Source organism: Microtus ochrogaster, chromosome 19 (genome assembly GCF_000317375.1).
Source record: "Microtus ochrogaster isolate Prairie Vole_2 chromosome 19, MicOch1.0, whole genome shotgun sequence".
Classification (NCBI taxonomy): domain Eukaryota; kingdom Metazoa; phylum Chordata; class Mammalia; order Rodentia; family Cricetidae; genus Microtus; species Microtus ochrogaster.
Window position 1 is genome coordinate 10,872,133 of NC_022021.1, and position 20,476 is coordinate 10,892,608.

The 20,476-nt window shown below is 39.2% G+C and overlaps 1 protein-coding gene across 1 annotated transcript in view; it reads right to left on the minus strand.

Moving 5' to 3' along the window:
• Positions 1-20,476, minus strand: part of Hapln1 (hyaluronan and proteoglycan link protein 1) — a 66,504-nt gene that overhangs the window by 13,925 nt on the left and 32,103 nt on the right. Inside the window, exon 2 of the mRNA XM_005356524.2 lies at positions 9,852-9,977. Within this exon, the coding sequence (XP_005356581.1) occupies positions 9,852-9,951 (100 nt within the window). The 5' untranslated portion in view covers positions 9,952-9,977. The remainder of the gene's footprint in view (positions 1-9,851; positions 9,978-20,476) is intronic.

Below are 20,476 nucleotides of genomic sequence, written 5' to 3' on the forward strand. Positions count from 1 at the left end.
AGGAGGGGAAAAGAGTGGGATAGGGTGTGTGTAAACGCCTAAAAATTCTTTTTATAAATGTATGGATGTCAAACTATAAACAGGTTCTCCCCCTCACCTTTATCACTCTATAATACCCTTTCTTTCTGCTCCTTCTTCAGTCTCTTCATAGGTGTCAGACAATCTTTACTGGGATGGATTTACAGCGTTCTCCACCCCTTGATCCTACTCTTAGCTAAAGCACCACGGCAGACTGGAGGGATGTTTCTAGTCAGGGCCAAGACTAAACTTTTCAGAGTCATTTGTTTCATTTGGAACACAGTTTTAAACAATTGGAGCAGCAACGAGTGGAATAAAATGTCGACCGTTTTAACCTATGCCTTCACTCTAATAGTACCTCCCTGAAGAGCGGGGACATTTCCCTGCAGCTTGTCTGGCTCCCCTGAAAGCTTGGCTCTCGAGAGAGAACAGACTGCTCGGCGGGGAATCTCAGCTTCAATGGCTGACAAGCACCTGCCCCAGGCAGGAGGCTTAGTCTCTGTCAGTGTTAGTGAGACTCACCACTGATGTATCCCTGTTGGGAAGAAATAGATGGAATGATAGGGTTTGCTTTCAGTCATTGTTCTAAGGTAAGAGATTGTACATGTCAAGGCTGATGCATGGGCATTCTGCCATGACGTCTGTTATTTATTTCAGAGCAAGAGATGGTTTTAGTATTTTTGTTACCTATAGAGTTCTCATCTCTGGTTAATAACCTTCAGAATTTAAATTCATTTTTGTTACCAGTGGATAACAGGTAAAAAATTAGCATTAAGTTCTTACTAATTTAGACTGTAAAAAAAAATAAATCAGGGTATCATAGAAAAATTAAAGAAAAGAGAAAAAAATCAAATTGGGACAATTCATCAGTGTATTGAATGATACTGTTAAGATAAATGGAACATGTATTTCTCAATGCTCAGGGATAGTTGCAGCAGAGGGAGTGGGGAGGTTTTTAAGAGGTAGAGGCTGTGGATGACTTTAAGCAAACATTTTTTCTTAAATGTTGCAGTTGCAGATGCAAACGTACAGCACTTGTGACAGCAGGCACAAGACCTGTACAGGCTTAGGCGGTACAAAATCCCAATATGGAAAGGAGGCCATGGTCCCTGGCTAAAGACCCAGTGGCAGTTGATAGAGGCTGGGAGAGGGAGTATCAGTTTTCCTAAGAAGGAGGCCTATGGTGGATTGATCATATACCAGTGGAGGAGTATACAGGCAGCAGAAACTGTATTTGATGGGCCTTCAAAAAAGAGAGGGCATAAGCCAGGTGGTGGTAGCACACACCTTTAATTCCAGCACTTTGGAGGAAGAAGCAGGTCGATTGCTGTGAATTCGAGGCCAGCCTGATCCACAAAATGAGTTTTAGGAAAGCCGGGGTAGTTACAAAGAACAAAGAAACCCTGTCTAGAAAAACCAAAAAGAAAGAGGACACAGATTTTGGTGGGTAGGGAAGGTGAGTGTGGATCTGTCAGAGTGAGGGAAGCAATGAATACTGCATGAAATTCTCAAGGAATTAATAAAGATGAGAAAAAAGATATATATACTTCCCAAGATGGTAACTAGCAGGATGTGTTTCAAACTTTATAAAGAAACTGGAACAATAGTGTGTGTTGTTTTCTTTAATATCTGAGATTATCCTATTTCCTAATTGTTAAAACTCTTCTATTATGTCGCAAAGAAAAGAACTCAAATCTCTTGTTTCCAGGCAGAAAGTTTCTGTTATAGGAGGAAGTAGATGTTCAACTGACTTTAGAAAGGATTCTCAATTGTACACACTGATAAAATCAACAGCTTTTCATAATGAAAGATATCATAGGAATACAAAATAACTTAGAAAATTATTTAGGGGGCTTTATTGTTTTGCTAACAATCATGAATCATTAAGCCTTCAGTGGGGTTAGGTGTTGAGTTTAGGGATGAAAGAAAGAAAAATATAAGTCTGTTGGGAGCATGAAGGTTCTTGTGCCCACAGATCCCCAGGGACACAAGGAATGCTAAGCATGCAGGATTGTCTTCTTTAAAGAAAAGATGTAAAACCTGTTCTTCCATGCAGAAGGCTGGTATCTGGAAGTGATTAACAGCCTGTTGATCAGTGTTATCTCTTGGGCCAGACCACATCAAGCCCTCACAACCAAGCTGGAGGTGGCTAGTAATCGAAATGACCCTTACATTATCTGTGTGTAGCCAGATGGTCCTCCTAGCTCCCACACCAGAAACAGAGATGACTAATAGCCCAAATGACCTCAGTGCTAGCAGTATGACTGAGATCAGGCCAAAGATGAGTTTCAATGTAATTATGCGTCTTTGTGCATAGGGATTGTTTTACACCAGGAAACATTTTTCCAAATATACTGTGTTTAAATATGCTGCAATAAACTGTCCTAAGTTTGATCCAGTTTGACTAAGTCAAACTTAAATATATTTTCAATCTCACTCCTTCAAAGTTCGTTTCCCTGCCTTCCATGACCAGCAGGGACCCTTGCACAAGTCAAACACAAATGCTTTGGTTGATCAAGGATTAGAATAATGACAGGAACATCTTGGATAGTAGAAAAATGTGTAAAAAAGGACTATATGCAGTCTGGGAGCACACACTTTGTTCTAAATGGGCAGTGGATATGGGTCCTACCAACATCATCTTAGGGAATACAGACTGGGAAACAGCAAGCCTTTGTTTTTTCTGCACAGGCTAGTGAAGTAATATTTAATATCAAAGTATCTACTTCTAATTCCTTGTAGCTAATTTAGATTTAGAGGAGTTTTTGGATTTCCCTACCTATATATCCAGGCAAGTTTGGAACATGATTTCTTAACCTGTCTCCCAAATTCTGGGATTACTGGAATGTGCTGCCATCCCAATTTAGAATTAAAAATAATGAGGAAAAAATTCACATGCATTAAAGACGAGGATTTTGAGCCTTTGGAAGCAAATACATGTCTTGTATACTCCCTTACTCAACTTATTAGTAGTGATGATATCCAAAGGCATCCTCTTGCTTCTGCCTGTGTATTCTTGCTCCAAAGACTATACTGTCTAGTCCCAGAATCAGTGGAGACCTATATCATCTAGTTATAAATGTAACACATACTGATAATTTTATAAATTAACAAATCCGTATACCTTCTAATCATATATTGTGTGGTCAAACACATTTTATGAATTTCCATCAGTCTAGACTTTGCCTCCATCCTCCATTCATTTACTCAATATAAAGCCCATGACCTACATTTAAGACACTTCACATATTCTTTGCATTTATTCTATCAGTAAGTTCTGGTTTCTACATTCACTAAAATTAACAGTCCATCTAGACTCATACCATCATGAATTCCCATCTACACTACTTAAAGACCCTCAATATCCTAGGTATGTTCTGTAGTTATGATAAGACCTTGTGACAAAAAGCAACTTAAGAATGATTTATTTGGCTTACAGGCTACAGTTCATCTTCTAGGGACGCCAAGGCAAGGACTTAATGCAGGAGCTTGAAGCAGGAACCATGGGGTGTTGGTTCCTGGCTTGCTCTGTATTTTATTCAGTTGCTTTTTTTAAAAAATATAACCCAGGACCATTTGCTCAGGGGCAGCACTGTCTACAGTGAGCTGCATCCTCTTACATCAATTATTAATCAAGAAGATGCCCTGCAAGCAACCTCACAAGCAACTCTGATGAAAGCAGCTCTTCAGCAGGGGTTCCCTTCTCCCAAGTGAGCCAAGCTTGTGAAACTGACAAAAACTAAGCAACACATTCCCAAAGGGCTACCCCACATTGACTCATGGACCATTCACTGTAGAGTGTTGTCCACACGGTCATTTAAAAGAGGCAGTCATAATAGATTATACCTTTGCTTAAGACTTAAACATTTTTCACTGGTTAAATGTAAAATGCAACCCTGGATGACAGAAAAATTATGGTAGTCGGGGTTTTGTTTACTTTTCCAGTCTCATTTTAAATCATACCTTCTTGACGAGAAACTTCTAAACGCTTTGTAAAAACACAGTAAGGCTTTCTTTCCCATTTCCCCATCCTGCTCACATAGTCTACACATCTGACTATAATAAAAAGATTCTTGTCCTAGCAGGCTTTGTACATGATGCCTTGTGGCTTTGGGGTGTTTATGTTTCTCGGGATATCTACGTCCCATTTGAGTGAAGAGTAGAAGAGGTGGGGTGGATTCTTGTTTGACTTACTCGGTTCAACACACTTTACGTATGTCTTTGGACATAAAGTGATATACTACTCAGAGTGTGTACAAGTACTGAGGAATAGTTGACTCTACAAGGAAGCCAAGCAGCCAATGTATGTAAAAAGCCAGGCAAAATGGTTACCACTTGGACTGAATATTGGATAATGATTCCTAAAGGTTCCACGTGTCTAAAGGTCTGTGTGGGAGCTCAGTGTAAGAATGGAGTCCTGTGAGTGTTTGTGAGAAAGCTCCAAGAAACAACACAAAAGTCATTATGACCTCATTTTCTTCCAAACAAAAAATTGTTCTTAGATTATGCTTTCATTCCCATCCCAGGTTTAGTGGATAGGAATGATCTTACCTCAGATTATTCATTACAACTGACTATTGTTATCTGTTTATATGCCTCTATGGAAAAGCATGTATCTGCTGTATGCGGCTTGCCCTGGGGATTGGACACTTTATTCATGGAACTCCTCTTAACCCTCAGAGTATAAATTGTCTGATGCCCTGAATAAAGTTAGCTATTGCAAGAAACTTTCATCTATCTCATTTATCAGAGCCATTTTCCAGGTCCCACCTCCAAGTAGAGCTGTGAAATAGTGGTGCCGCTAACAGAGACCTGCCCTTCGCGAAGAGAGGAGATGGGGATTCTCACAGAGGACTGATCCACTGGAACACTGGGGGCTCCTCTCTGATTCCTCCAGCCTTGGGGCATCAAGGACAACTGCGGAGACAACTGGAGTCACCAGAAACCTAGCAAACTTTCAGCTACAGGGCAAAAGGAGAGATTGAGTATATCATCAGAAGTAAGTCTACCCACCTGGAGTCAAGTCAAGGCTCCATACACTAAGGAAGAAGTTATGCTATGAAATGCACAGAGTCCTATGTCTCCTGAGAATCTCTTTATGGTAATACTAGCTGCTTTAACCTGTACATCTGCAATGAGTGTCTCTGAGCACATGTATTGGTCTTATGTTCTTCATTCTCCTTTGTTTCAACTTGTAGATTGGACGAGTTCAACTCCTGTTATCATTATAATGACCCTGTGTTCATGGTCAGACCTTGGGACTATCATCTGAGAAATAAGACTATGTTCATTTTTTCTTTGGGATTTGTATCATTTCTCATTTACATAGGACTACATAACATTTGTGTTCTTATTAAATGGAGAACACGGGCTTACTTTTACAAGGTACCAGAGCTTCTAATCATGTGGGTCTCTTTTTAAACTATTCTCTAGAGTTTTCTATTTAATATAATAATGTAACCAGTAGTACTAGACACAGTTTGGATCCATTTTTGGTGGCAGAGTATTGCACACAATGTTTTCATTGTCCTAATATTATAAGCCGCTTGCTTATAGGATATTCACACATCAAATAACAATTAGATTTATCCATAACATCTTAAATCAAAACCACTCTAGGTATCTTGCGTTTAAAAAAGATTTAAAAAGGAGGAGATGTTGGGGCACAATCCTGTGTGAGGACATTGTTGAGTGCTTGTGAGAAACCTCCAAGAAACCAAGATAAGAGTCTTGTGACATCAGTTTATTCAAGAACACAGAATTGTTCTCCGATTTTGCTTTTGTGCCCCTCCCAGGTGTATTGGATAGGAGTGAGTTTACTTCATATTATTCTTTATAACTGGCTATTGTTATTTGTTCATGTGCCCCTATGGAAAAGCGTATTTCTGCTCTGTGTGGCTTGCCTTTGTGAGTGCACACTCTGTGAAGCCACTTAACTCTCAGAGTGTAAACTGTCTGATGATTTGAATGATACTGGCTATTGTATGAGACTTTAGTCCATCTCATTTACCGACTCCATTTTCCCAGGTCCCACCATCACTAGAGTGGTAAATACTACTTCACTATGGCCGTCTAAAATATACAAAAAATGAGGTAGTTTTTATAAAGGTATTGTATTTAGTTTTTCAATATTTTTATTTTGGAATATTGTTTATAATAATGATCTTATTTTTCCTAGAGATTAATTGTTTAATAATCTTTGAGTGACTTTTAAAATTTCTTAGAATTTGATAGTGTTTATATTCCAAAGACTTGAATAAAATAACAGATTTTCTTATATTTTTGGTTGTGAGCTAGTTCCAGGACAGGCTCCAAAGCCACAGAGAAACTCTGTCTCGAAAAACAAAAAGCAAAACAAAACAAAAACAAAATAACAGATTTTCACTTTATTTTTAAGTAAAGATCTGAAACAATAAAGAAATGTAAATATTTTCATTTGGTGGTAAAATAGTAAATAAGCATGCTGTAAGGGTTAGGCAAGGGAATCAACATTCATCCTCCTCAAGTTTCAATAATACTAGTTATTTATCAGCTTGTTCGTAGATATGCATTTTCTAATAATTTGATTTCTTTCTTAGTTTTTTAAAATTTCAGTACCAAGGAAAAGAGCATAAAATGCAAAGGCTATCTTATATGAATTTGTTGCCACTAAAAAGGAAGATTTTGTATCTGTACAAAACTACTGGCTTCAATTGACAGCTAGCAGAGAACAGTGTATATTATTCATATCAAGCTTAAAAATATTTACAAGCTACATATTCTGGGTTTAAAGTGCTAGAAATTAAAAACTTCAATGAGCTTTAAACATGACCCTTTTGTGACTGATTCCTATTCTGTATCTATTCACCTCTACTTGATCTTCATTTTCTTCTACTGTATCACTTGTGTTGAACCAGTGGTGGTGTGAACAAGTTTGTTGACATGATTCATCCTTCTGCAGTATAGGTGCTGTCTCTGTGAAAGCTGACCAGTGTTTGGCAAACACTTGAATAAATGGATTGTTTAAAAGTAAGGGTGGTATGCTCATATACATACACATATATACATATACATATATACATATACATGTATGCATAGCCGGTAGTTCTTTGTGTGTATGTGTGAATGTGTGTGCTGTTGTTTGTGTGGTGTCTTATGTTTTCGAGACAGGATCTCTCATTGAATCTGGAGCTCATTGATTAGGCTGGCGAGTGAGTGGGCTCCAGGAATCCATCTGTCTCCGATTTCCCTCTTCCCACAGTGCTGGGGTTACGAAAGTGCTTCCACATCCAGCCTTTCATGTGGGTCCTGGGGAACTCGGGGTCAGTGCCTCATGCTTGTACAGTGTGCACTTTACCAACCGAGGTTCCTGCTCTGTGCTCAGAGTTTGATTTCCTGCCTGTCTTTTCTCCTTTCCTCCTCAATCTTCTCTCTCTCTCTTCCTTTCTTCCTCTTCATCCCTCCTTTCCCTCTCTTCTTGCCACACTAAACTTTCCCATGCTTATATCCCTATAAAGACTGCGACAAAGCCGTGAAGATGCCACCAGAGATGCAGCTAGGTAGCTGTGATGGAAGAGGCTCAAGGATGAATCAGTCAAATGTCCTGTTTATATGAGGCATCTGAGGAGAGTCTCAGGACTATATGTAATATTTCCTCAATATTATTTGGTCTTGGAATTTGGAATATAAAATAGAATATCAATGATGAATAAGGGATATAAAATATTTTTTAATTAATGTGAATTCTCAACATTTTTCTACCTCTGTGAAATCACACTACTTAAAAGCAACAATTCAGTAATTTGAGGGTCAGCTAGCCAGTTTAATAATTGAAGTACAAATGGCTCATAACAGTTTGTGAGAGTTTCAACTCCTTTAATTCCTCTGGGTTATTACAAATAAAGTTTAAAATGAGAAAGAAATCTAGTATTTCATGTGTGTAGTAAAGGGTCTCTACCTTCATGGTTCCTTCCTGTGCTATGAAGTTTACGTTTGTATTAGAAAGGACAACTAAAACTACCACAGGCCCCTGGAGGTGGTTCCCAGGGCTCTGTAACTTGAAACTTCAGCATGAGTGCTGTAAGGAAGGGAGAAGAAAGAGGAAATTATGGGGATGATTATTTGGACAACTTTAGAATAAATTCATAAATGAATGAATTTAAATGAGGATGACAATGCTGTGACCCAAGCCATATTTCAGTGTTATTTGTACTAGTGAATACAGGCATGGTATCACTTGAAAGCCTTAAGCAATCCTTCCAGGGAAGCCTAGACTTTCTAAGAATACGAATTTACCAATTGAAATGAAGAGGACTCTCAAGACATCTGGAAAATATCCAAAAGTGTATGAAATCATTTGAATAGCTCAGGTAACTAGGGCTAGGTGCCTTTTTAAATTTTAACAGACCACATGGGATTTTGAGGGTTGGGCTACAGGAATTTTTCTTGTTTAAATAACTTACTCTAATATGAATTTGTTTATAAATGTTAGTGTGTTTTTAAAATAATATTTTCATTCATTGGGTTTCACATACACTAGCTGGATTGCATGGTTTATAATATACCTTGAGTAGATCTTGTAAGTTTAAAGCATAGTTATACAGGACTGTTTTATATGAGATTTAAAGTTGCTATTGCTAATGATTCAGCATTACCATTTGCGTTCAGTTCTGTAACTAGAAGTTAAAGGATGTTATTCTTCATCTTTAATCTCAGTGTATGAAAACGTTTCAGCCTTCGGGCAGGAGCTTTGATTCTAATACATACATTAAGGAAACAGCTGAGTCAGCAGCTTGCAAAGGAGAATTTATGATTATATAATTTCTTTTTATGCTTCAACAGTGAAAAAATAAAGCTGCTGGAAGCAAACAAAACTGAAAAAGATGTTCCTAAAACACTCAGAGACATTAATTAGAAATTCTATTCTGGACTTCCAAAACATTTATAGGACAATATTTACCAGATTTATATTATCAAATGACCTTTACAAGTCTTGGTTTTCAACAGCAATCATAGTTCTCAAAAGCCACACTTCTTTTGACCTTGAAATTCTAACCAGCTGTTTAATGTCTTTTAGCAAACTTATAATGTCTCTGGCTCCCTAACTGAACTTATCTAAAACTAATAAGAGTGCATATATTTAAACTCTTACATTGTGTAATTCTTACTATAACTATTTAGCATCCAAGGGCAGGTGAGATCCTTGATCCTTGGCCTTGATCCTTGGCCTGCCTTTCCTTATTGCATAAGTCTTCAGCTTTCTTTTTGCAGGATGTCCCCCAACAGACGCTTAGGCTGACGAAAGAGCTGCATTATACTGCAGCCGCTAGCCCTGCTACAGCTCTCTGGCTGAGGATTCAGCTGAGCTCAACAGAAATAGGCAGCGCCAGAATACTGGTCCATGGGAATGAAGGCTTTACCCAGAAACTAACAGAAGCTACGGGTAAGCTACTATAGTTCCCTCATTTGCAATCCTTCTCTCCACCATTAAGCAACTATTGTGACAGAAGGACCTTACATCATAAATTCCTCTGCCTTGTGGCTGCCTCCTTCCCAATGCTTTAACATGAACTTCCCACACTCCATTCTACTTGAAGATACCAATTGCAGTTAACTGTACCAGCTCCCTACAGTCAGCTGTTCTTAAAATGCTCAACTTCAACTGTTCCTGACTTATAATGAATGCCCCCCCCACCATGTATAAGCATCCTCTCCACCAGAAACATGTTTACTAATTAGCAGAAAAGGAAAGGAAAAGTTCATGCAGCAGGACAGAAAGAACAAGCATCTTGCATCCCACTGTCAATCACTGGCATTCCATGGGATGCTCACTTGAGAACTTGTGCTTTTCTTACCTTGGATGTGTATGATTCTGTCTTGATCCGGAGTGTAGCTGTCTGGAAGGTGATCAGCCCAGCAGACTGAGAGCAGCACCAGGAGAAGGAGCCTCTTCATCCTTGTAGCTCAGACCCTTCTCCACTCTGAGGATCATACAAAGAGGCTTGAGAAATTTGGCACCCTTTGGAGTGTTGCACTGCACAAATTATTACCGCCTTATCATCGTAGAATGGGTCTGTAAAAATATTTAACCCAATCTGTTCAGAAAGTTCCTCTGGCAGCCTTTGAGAGCTGATGACCGAGCTTTGAAACATTTCAGTTCCTGTTAGGCAGCCAGAGTCCAAACAGTGTTTAACTCTGTCTTTGCAGAATTGTGGATCTGGAAATTTAAAACACTGTGTTTTTGGCTCGAAGACTTACAGAGAGATAGAAGGAGCTTTAGTACGGAGGCAAGCACTCTCTTAAAACATTAACCCCCTGTGTTTGCAGTATAAGTTAACCAAGGAGCAATTTGGCACATGTATTTATGAATATTTATGATAGCCAGCCTAATTAAGAACTGAATCTTAGACCAGAGCAAATACGGGACATTGCATGAGCCCTGACACTATCTTCACTGCACACGTGCTTTCCTAAGCAGGTTAATTTGCTTCTTCCAGATAGAAAAGAGGATGAAAAATCAAAACCAAAACCAACAATCAGTCTTTGCTAAGCAGCCCCTTCGCTAGAGGCACTTACCATCTTACACACTGGGGGCTAGGGTGAAGAGTTGGAAATTTGGACAACCAGATTAGGTCTGTGCAAGATACACCGCCCATCGCAGTCACACAGATTGATTTTCATTCACTTCCGAGCTAAAGTGCTGACACACTCACTTGGAGTGTCAGGTAGGGTCTCTGCAGTCAGCAGAGCCCGGCGGGGAATGTCCCTGCCAGGCTCACGGGGCGATTAGGCAAATGAGGAGCTGAAATAAAAAGGGAGACCAAGCTCTGATCCTGAGCAAAAGAGGCAGAGCCAACCCTTGCCTGTCCTTTATCAAAGAATGACTCCATAGGAGAGGACAGAAAAGCACTTCCCCTGAAACTTTCTCAGTCGAAGGACCAAAAAGTAATTTCAAGCAATACAAACCTTTCATCATTTGCAGTATTGCAGAGAAGAATTTCAGTGTAGTTTCTGTTCTAGTGTAAAAGCTGAGGCAAACATCAAGAAGGACTTTCTTTTGCTCCCCTGCACACAGCAGCCTTAATAACACTGGCTATTTTTAAAACTGAAATTGCAGAGTTCTGGCTTCTCATACTAATTTGTTTTTTTCCAGGAAAGCCTGGCTCCCTGGAATACTTATATTAATGAGTTTCCTGACTGCTCCTGGAGGTCCTTGAGGGAGAAGCGTACTCCATAGCCCGATGCCCCCACCCGACTGTCTCCTGCTTCTCTAGGAACTCCCCAGGTCTCTCTGGGACTGAAAGCACACCTCTCTGCTGTTCTATTAAGAAACTGGCTGGGGGTGGTGAAGCATGCCTTTAATCCCACCTCTTGGGAGGCAGAGGCAGGAAGATCTCTGTGAGTTTGAGGCCAGCCTGGTCTACAAGAGCTAGTTCCAAGACAGGCTCCAAAGCCCTGTCTCAAAAAATCAAAAAGAAAAAAGAAGAAACTGCCATTGTTATTGCTATGCTGCTCTGGGTTTAGGCTTTCATATTTGCTAACATTTCTTTTCTTCTTTATGTCACACACAAGAAGAAGATGGTGACTATGCAGCTCATTTGTATTGGGAACCAGGTGTGGTCTCTTCAATATTCTACCTTATTTACTAATCTTATTTTCAGAACTTTGTTTCCCTGAGGATTTTGTAAAATTTATTTTTGTACCTATGACTTTGTCCAGAAGATTAAAGCTAATGAATATTTCTCACTTTCAACCTAAAACTGTGCTTTAGGTGTAAATAATTAGAAGATAGGCAACTTTATGTCTGTAATTTTTAATATTGAGATAATTATACAGATATGAAGTAATAATCAAGCACTACTAGAGGTATGCTGTGCTCTCTGCTTCCTCTAGGAGTTGGGGGAGAGGTTGTAAAGTGAAATAGACAATATGAAAAAGAGGAATGCAATTTTAACTAACAAAAATGAAAGGCATTCTAGAAGACTGGTAAATGAGCAAAGGTAGAGAATTTGCTAGATTAATTTTTATAGCACTGCGATCAATCACATATAATTTAATTCACTGGATGCTATAAATATAAATGGTCAATTCAATCACCTAGTTACCTTAAATCATTTTACCTAAAATCATACATATATTTAATATCTAGATAGATATATAGGTAAGTAGATAGACACACCAAAAATAGAAGATAGATAGATAGATAGATAGATAGATAGATAGATAGATAGATAGATAGATGGAGGGAGGGGCAGTATAACTCCTTTAATTCCACATCTCTATATTCAAACATATCACTAAAGGTGCATTGCACTAAATTAAGTTAGTTCTGAAATGCCAATATGATGAGAGCATCTTTCTCTGTCCCTCCCTCCTATTTCTCTCTCTGTAGGGGACAAAGATTGTAGTAATGATGATATGATGATAATAATTAATTTCAATTTATTTTAATAGCTTTTTCTTCATTGCTGAGTAATATGCCATGCACATTGCCCACTGGGGCTAATGTTGTGAAACAAATATATGCACTTTCCTGCTATAGTAAGTTCTCATGTTCAAAGTTATTAATCTAGTAAGTGATTTACTTTTAAGCAAAGTATCTTTTACTTTTAGTTGTTTTTATTTTTTTGTGATGGAGACATATTTTCTGTTTTTCTTATCTTTTTAAATGTATGCATGCTGCTTTGAAACAACAATGATTTTAGCATTTGAGTTCTGCTATATGTGAATATACACGATAAATGATACACGGTCTGGGGGGGCATATTCCCCTGACTCATTTATGATGTAGACCTGATGACATGAATCTACTTGGTGGCCCATAGGAGGCATATACAGATATGTATGCAATCTTTGAAAAGAGCATAGATGTGACTTGTCTTTATAGACAAATGAAGACTCCAAAGTGACCACACTGGTATTAATCCAATTCAGATAGAAACAAGGAAATTATCTGTTTTTTTAAATCATGGGAGAATATCACCATTTTAATTATCATGAAATCAGAAATAATAATCAGAAAAGGGAAATTTAGGGACTCGATTTTCAGGAATTGGAGGAAATTGCAAACAGAGCAGATTCTTTGCCTTTTGGGTATATTTGCTATACCAAGGTACCAAGGGTCTGCATGCTGGTCCCCAAAGCTGAGGTGAACTCAGACATTGATGGTCATGAGAGTTAATGTACGGATGAATCTGCCTCGTGTTTTTAATGACATCTTCTCTGAATATTCATGTGTGTTAAGTGAAATTTTTCTGTTCTTGATGTGAGTAAAATTCAGAAAATTAGGGATACTTTTATGTAACCAACTTATTAACAGCGCCTGAATTAGAAATCAGACTTCACCAGAAAACTTACACATTTGACAGCCTTTTGAAAAGCGGATTTGATTTTGTATGTGTCTGTATTTGTATGTGTAGTGTGTGCATGTGTGTGTGTGTGTGTGTGTACTGTGTGTGTTGTGTGTGTGTCAGAGACTGACACCCAATGCCTTTGAATTCTGTTCACCTGACTACATGAGACAGTCTCTCAGTGAACCTGGAAGTCATTGGTAGACAAGGCTAGTAGATCAATGAGTTCCAGAAACCTGCTTCTCTGTCTCCCCATGGTTGGGATTATAGATGTGTGCTGTCTTGCTTGACTCGAGACGTGGGTAATTGGCATCTGAACTCAGGCCCTTCCTTGTTCTTTCATGATGAGTATTTATCAGTAGCGTCACTTCACCCATTCTGGTTGTCACCAAGCCCTCCAAGCCTTGCTGCTATGACGCTTGTGGTAGTTTGAATGTAATTGCCCACTATAAGCGAATGGGAGTAGCACTATTAGGAGGTGTGGCTTTGTTGGAATGGATACGATCTTGCTGGAGGAAGAATGTCACTGGGGGAAGTCTTTGAGGTTTCCTATGCTTAGGATACCACCCAGTGTCTCAGTCTGCTGCCTGTTGCTTGAAAAATGGGTTAAAAATGGACTCTCAGCTACCTCTCCAGCACCACATCTGCCTGCACAATGCCATATTTGCCACCATCATGATAATGGACTGAACCTCTGAACTGTAAGCCACCACCTCAATTAAATGTTTTCCTTTACAAGAATTACAGTGTTATGAGACACAATATAGCAGTGTTAAGAGAAAAGTTCAAAGCAGTAAATGTCTACATAAAGAATCTGAAAAAAATCCCACACTAGTGAGTTAACAGAACACCTGAAATCTCAGTTTTAGGAATAGAAGTTTTTGAGTTGTTGACTAATGGGTTCCATAGATTACAAATATTATAGGATATTGCCAAAGTTCTTTGTTGCCATAACTTGATGGTAAGACCCTATTCCTGAAGACATCATATAGTTGATTAGTAGAACAAGAAGAAATTAAGCTGGTACTGACCTAGAAGTTTCACTCTTATTGATGGAGGTACTGCGCATACTATTGGGCCAGAAAAGCAATCATCAATGTCACCTAGCTGTGAAGCTTGTGAGGTACACAATTATGTCCATAGTACAGTGGTGGCATGAATGCTGTGGGAGTAATCGGTTTCTGGTTGGATGTAAGGCCTCCTCCCTGAGATGAAACTCAGGCTCTAAGGGAGAACCTAATACTAGTATTCTGCTAAATGGACAAAGTAGTAAAATTACTCCTTTGACTTATTGTTCTATCCATTTAACAAATCCTTCAGGGAACTGCTTTTTGCAGCAGATGACAATTTACACAAAGAACTTCAACTGGTCAGCATGTAAGAAAATAAAAACCCATGGTCTGCTAACCCCTATGTCGGGGAGCACGTATCATACCTATCCTCCAAGGCTCAGGGATCCTCAGGGAAGAAAGGGAGGGAAGATTATAAGGGCTAGAGGAAGCGGACAACTTCAAGGAAATAGTGTTTTCCATACCTAACGGCAGCTGAACAAACACACTCGTAGCAGTTTTGAGAGCATGCACAAGACCTGTGCGTATTTATGCCAGAAAAAAATTTCCTGTATGGATAGGGGAGACGGGAAAGGAATTCTACCAGTACCCGAGTAACTACTGGCATTTAACATCTGCTGGGAGTAGAAGAGCTAGTTTACTTTAATGGTGTGACCTCTGGCAGCCTGACCACACTACAGGGAAAACCCCACTCCCAAGAACAAATCAACACACAAATTAGACATGACTGGCTAAAAGAAGGAGAAAACTCAATGTTGGGTAAGTAGGGAAGTAATGGAGCCATAAGTAAAGGATCAAGGAGAGGGTGAAGGAGTAGCAAATATGATGAAAATGCATTGAAGAAATTCTCAATTAATAAAAACATGGGAGGCAGAAGCAGGTGGATCTTTGTGAGTTTGAGGCCACCCTCCAAAGGTACACAGAGAAATCCTGTCTCCAAAAAAAAAAAAAGGAAAAACAAAAAGAAAAACAAAAAAATAACCAAAACAAAAAGGTCCAGCAGATGACTAATTGGGTAAAGGTATTTTACACCAAGCCTGTTGACCTAACTCTTCCATCACTGGCCCCATAAGGTAGAAGAGAACTAACTTCTAATAATGTCCTCTAACTTCCACTTCCTACACATGTACCCTCAACATATCCTAATAAAAATATGTGAATAAATGTAGTAAAAATAGAAAAATAGGTGGTAAGCATGTAATTTTACAGTTTGGCTTTTGTGATAATTTAACACTAATAGAAAGTAGAATACTCTCTCTAAAGTAAGCGTCTTTTTTTTTTTAAAAAAAAAATCATTGCTATTCCATTCTCTTTTAATTATTCATTCATTTATAAACTTTTTGAGATGGGGTTTTTCTATGTAGCCCTGGATGTCCTAAAACTCCCTATGTAGATTAGACTGGCCTCAAACTCATAGAACCACGGGCCTCTATCTCCTGAATGCTGGGATTAAAGGTGAGAGCCACCACCACCTATCTTAAAGTAAAAGTCTAATAGTCAAATAAACAAATATGCTAATAACAGCAATCTGATGCTAACATGGGCAATGGCTGAATGTAGAACAGCTTGGAACAGGGTTAAATATCAAGAGGGAAGCCATTTTCGGGGGGGGGAACATAAAACTGAAGACCAACAAACAACAACAAACAAGCATACACCTTCTTCCCCTGTCCTATCCCCACACCGCTCAGTTATAGCATGGCAATGCTCCCTGACAGAAACCCCAAAGTAGAGTTAAACTTCCCGGTCTCCCTGTCACACTGCACGACCCTGCGAAGGCACAAGTGACTGACATGGCTATCCAGATTCCGTCTTGCCCGAGCCCCTTTTTCCCGTCGCCTTCCTCTCTCGTCTGGCCATGGGAGTGTATGGCTTTGTTGTCTTGGTGTCTACCTGTTTGACTGATACAGGCCAAAGCCTAAATTATTAGAAACCGTGGATCCCTCCCACCTCTTCTAGTAAATAATCCCCATCTCTGGCTCTCCACTCAGAAACAGGAGTGAAGACAACTTCTCCCCGGTTGGGAAGTAGTCCAGAAAAATAACTACAGAGACTAAGGCATTTTTTTAAAATAATTCAAATTGACATAGCTAGCTTGAAACTTGGTCAATTTTCATGAATAAACAACCGTAAAGGATGTCATATGAAAGCCATTTCCGTCTCAGGAGCAGCTGCGCCCTCCACCCTCCTCTTAAGACTACTATCCGAGGTGAGCTTGGCTATGAAGTGGTTGCAGGGCCTTGAAGCACTCAGGGCCTTGTGAAGACCACAGGTTCCTTCCCCCCTGGAAAATGCACCCAGTAAGAAACTCAGCGGAGGGTTTCACTGTCCCTAGACCCCTGCAGCTCTGATGCGCATAGCTGAGGACTGGGTAACAGGCTGTTATCCTGCGGATGGTTGGATTTGTGAGAGTTCCCAGTCTTTGGCACTAGTAATGCGACCTCATTTTTTTTTAAATTTCTTTAGTTTCTTCATTTTTCTTTATCTCTATATTGTGGTCCTTTTGAAATTAAAAATATTACTTTAAAACACCAGAAAACATACTTACACTTCTGAAATACCAGGTATACAAGTGGTTATTTCCTCTCATATTTTAAAACAGACTCAATGTTTATTACATTTATTAGAAAGTAAGAAAAAAACTTTATTCACTTAGAAAGATTTGTATCATAAACAGTTAACCAAAAAACAAACTTGGCATCAAAATACTAATTGCCCCATTTTAATTTGTGTAAATTTGAGACAGCTGCCGTTTATGGAAATACGCTGCTTTTCAAGTTTCAGCACGCCCCATAAGACGGTTTCCCCATTTTATCTCACTGGGCCCCTTAACCTCTCCGATTCATGGCTACATTTATGGGTTCCCTACCAAGACAGACGGGGGAAGAAATGGGCTAGAAAACACAGAGAAAGTGTCTGGCATATTAATGGAGCACGGTGAAAGGGAACAAAAGGCCGCTCAAGGTGGGAAGATGGGGCCCGGGAGGAGATGCTTAACCAATGGTGACTTTTTGGGGCGTTGTCCTTAAGTTTGAGGAGATAAAATCCTGAAACTAAATGAACACTTGAATATTGCATTGCACGTCCATATCCAAAAACTTATGTCTAAGCATGCCATCTCCAAGACAAAGCTTAGTCCGAAGTTTAAAATGGAGTTTCCCTTATAAAAGTCTGGCCTCCATGCAGATAAAGGATCCAGCGGCAGGAAGGAGCAGGAGAAATTATGTGTTGATTCTTACCCTTACTTCCAACTCTCGGCAACCCTAGCTATTATTAAGCCTTGCTTCTAAGCGGATCTCAAGCTGCCAGGAACCTAGGATAACCTTGGACTCCTAGTCCTCCTGCCCCCAGCCTGCTGGGGTTCCTGGCTGCACCACCTCCCTTGGTTTTATCCAGTTCCAGAGATCGGATCCAGGGTTTTTGTACATGCTACGCGGGTACTCTACCACTGGACCTTTCCCAGGCACCTCCTAATTTTTTTTTTATGATTAGGCAGAGATGTGTTACATTTGCTCATGCTGCATTTGCTAACTGTGTAAACATGTGCTGTATTTGTGTTAGTTGAATAAAATTTACCTGGGCTCAGAGAGACTGGGTTAGCAACTGGTTGACGTGAAGTAGCAGGGAGGAGCTTACCGTGGGTTTTGTTTGTTTGTTTGTTTTTTGTTTTTAGGGGTTGTGTGGAAGGGAGTGGCTTCTGGGGACATCAGCAAAGACAGAAAGTTAGCCAGTTGTTATTTTAACTCTCCGTGTTCACAGGTTTTCACCCTAGCCTTTGAATCTCACATTTTATTAGAATGATAGACATTTAATTAGAGCTACCTTTAGCAGCAGCAACAGAGCCTTTGTCTGAGGGAGCAGAATCCCCCCCAGCACCTGTAATCATAGTAAAACAGCAATTTTATGGATATATATTGCTATATTTAAGAATTATACTTTTTTATATTATATGATAACATTTCTCCTTTCCCTTCCGTCTTTCCAAATTCTCCCACAACCCCTCCCCAACTCAAATTCATGACCTCGTTTTTTTTTCGAATGTTATTGCATGGATCTATGTGTATGTTTATACATATATATTCCTAAATATAACCTGTTCAATCCAAAGAATGTTCCTTGTACACATGTGGTCAGGACTGACCATCTGACACTCGACAACCAATTGGCATACTCTTCACGGGAAGATCATCTCTCCAGCTCAATGTTCTGTGTACAGTTAAGGCCTTGTGGACTTTTCCCATCCAGGCTGGCATGTCGACAGGATCTTGTTCAGAGCACATGTGAACAGACATGTTGGTGAGACTTTATGGGGGTCTCTTCAGTTAAATTTAATAGTTACTGGGATTCTAAATTCCTGCTGTTTTTGCTAAAGAAGATGGAAGCACACCTTAAGGGCTTAAATACAAATTGTTTAGTTTCTGTCACTTCATCCAGCATGTTTCCAAAATTTTGGTATGGTCTCTTCTCTGGTTTACAATTTCCGAAATCTCAGTTAATTATGTCAACCAAACATAGGCAGTAGAATCCAAGAGTCTTGTGACTTAAAAACCTGCATTCTTAAAGCACTGAATAATTTCTTTTTTTTGAAATCAGCTTCTCTCTATATTTTTCTTAGGCAGCTACTTTCTTTTTGTTTGTTCTTGTGTTTTTTATGCTTGTATTTCTCTACTTAGCACCTTACCTTTTACTCATCCTTCTCGATTTTATGACTTTTCTTCCCTGCATGTTACTGCGTTTGTTGAACTATTTCCTAGTTGCTATGGATCACAGGATTATTTTATTTTCCAAATTAGGCCACAAAGCACAAAGAACTTTTTGTAACTACAGTCTGTAAGCTGGGACAGTCTTGGAGAGATAGGAAGATGCAATATAAGTGTAATAAAGAAAAGGCAAAAGTTATTTTCATTCCTTGGCCAGGCATGTTCTAGTTGTATGACCCGAGAAGGAGTCACTCAACTGCTCATGGCCACATTTTTTGTTGTTGTTGTTCAGTTGAAGCATTAATGTCAGTATCAAAATTGTACATTAGTAAGTGAATGAGTTTTTGATTTATTTTACTAAGGATGGCAGAAATGGAGAGAAGATTCCAAGTAGATTATTCCATTGCCTATCCCCCATTCCTGGTCAAGCACTCTCCTCGTCCCACCTCCAATCCCCATCCTTTCCCCCCTCCTATGCCCCTTTCCCCTCCTTTTCCTCTTCCCTGTTCTTTATTGAGGCATGTGTTCTAATCTCTTCCTTCTTACACTGCATTTTCCGACTGCCCATCTAAGCAAATAAATTTGCAGACTTTTTTTTTTTTAAGGAATGGTATCAATAATGCTGAAGTGGTAATTCAATTCTCACTTATTTTTAGCTGCCTTGTTGCTAGTCCTCTCTTGGAAAATATTGACAAGAGTTTTTGGGAACTCAGCAACCTTTAATCAAAGTACATTGACTCAAGGAAGTGTTCATTGGCCCACGTGAGCTTTAGGAAATTGCTGGACTAAAGGGTCATATGTCTCAACAAACCAGATTCCTGAATAGTGTTTTGGTAGCTTATATGTGACTTTGGTAGAAATACAATAGGTACACCTTACTAAAAGCACAAGCCTAATGTAATGTTTATAGAGCTCAAATTTGCAGCTCTTACATGGGAACAATGGTATGTATATACACAAATAAGCAAAGGGACAACTCTTGCTGTCTACGGCCAGCTGAAAGTCTCAGATGACTAAGCAAGTAAATAGATAATAAACATTTGTACAATTTTGATACACAGGTGGCAAGTTCTGTTAAACCTTCAGCTTTTTCTAAAGTGATTCTTAAAGTCTTGGCATGCCATTTGAATGGATTTTCATGAAGGACCCCCAGTTAGAGTTTTATTTTTTAATCTATTCCATGGTCTTCAAGTTGAAGACAGGGTTTACACCTATACTGAAGATAATTTTGTATGTTAGTTCGCATCTATTTAACCAATTTCCTGACTATAAAAGGAGTAGAAAGAATAAATTATGTCTTCCCAGTGTGTTTTGACATTTACACCTGTAACGTCAGCCAGAAGTTGTTGACAAAATCCAA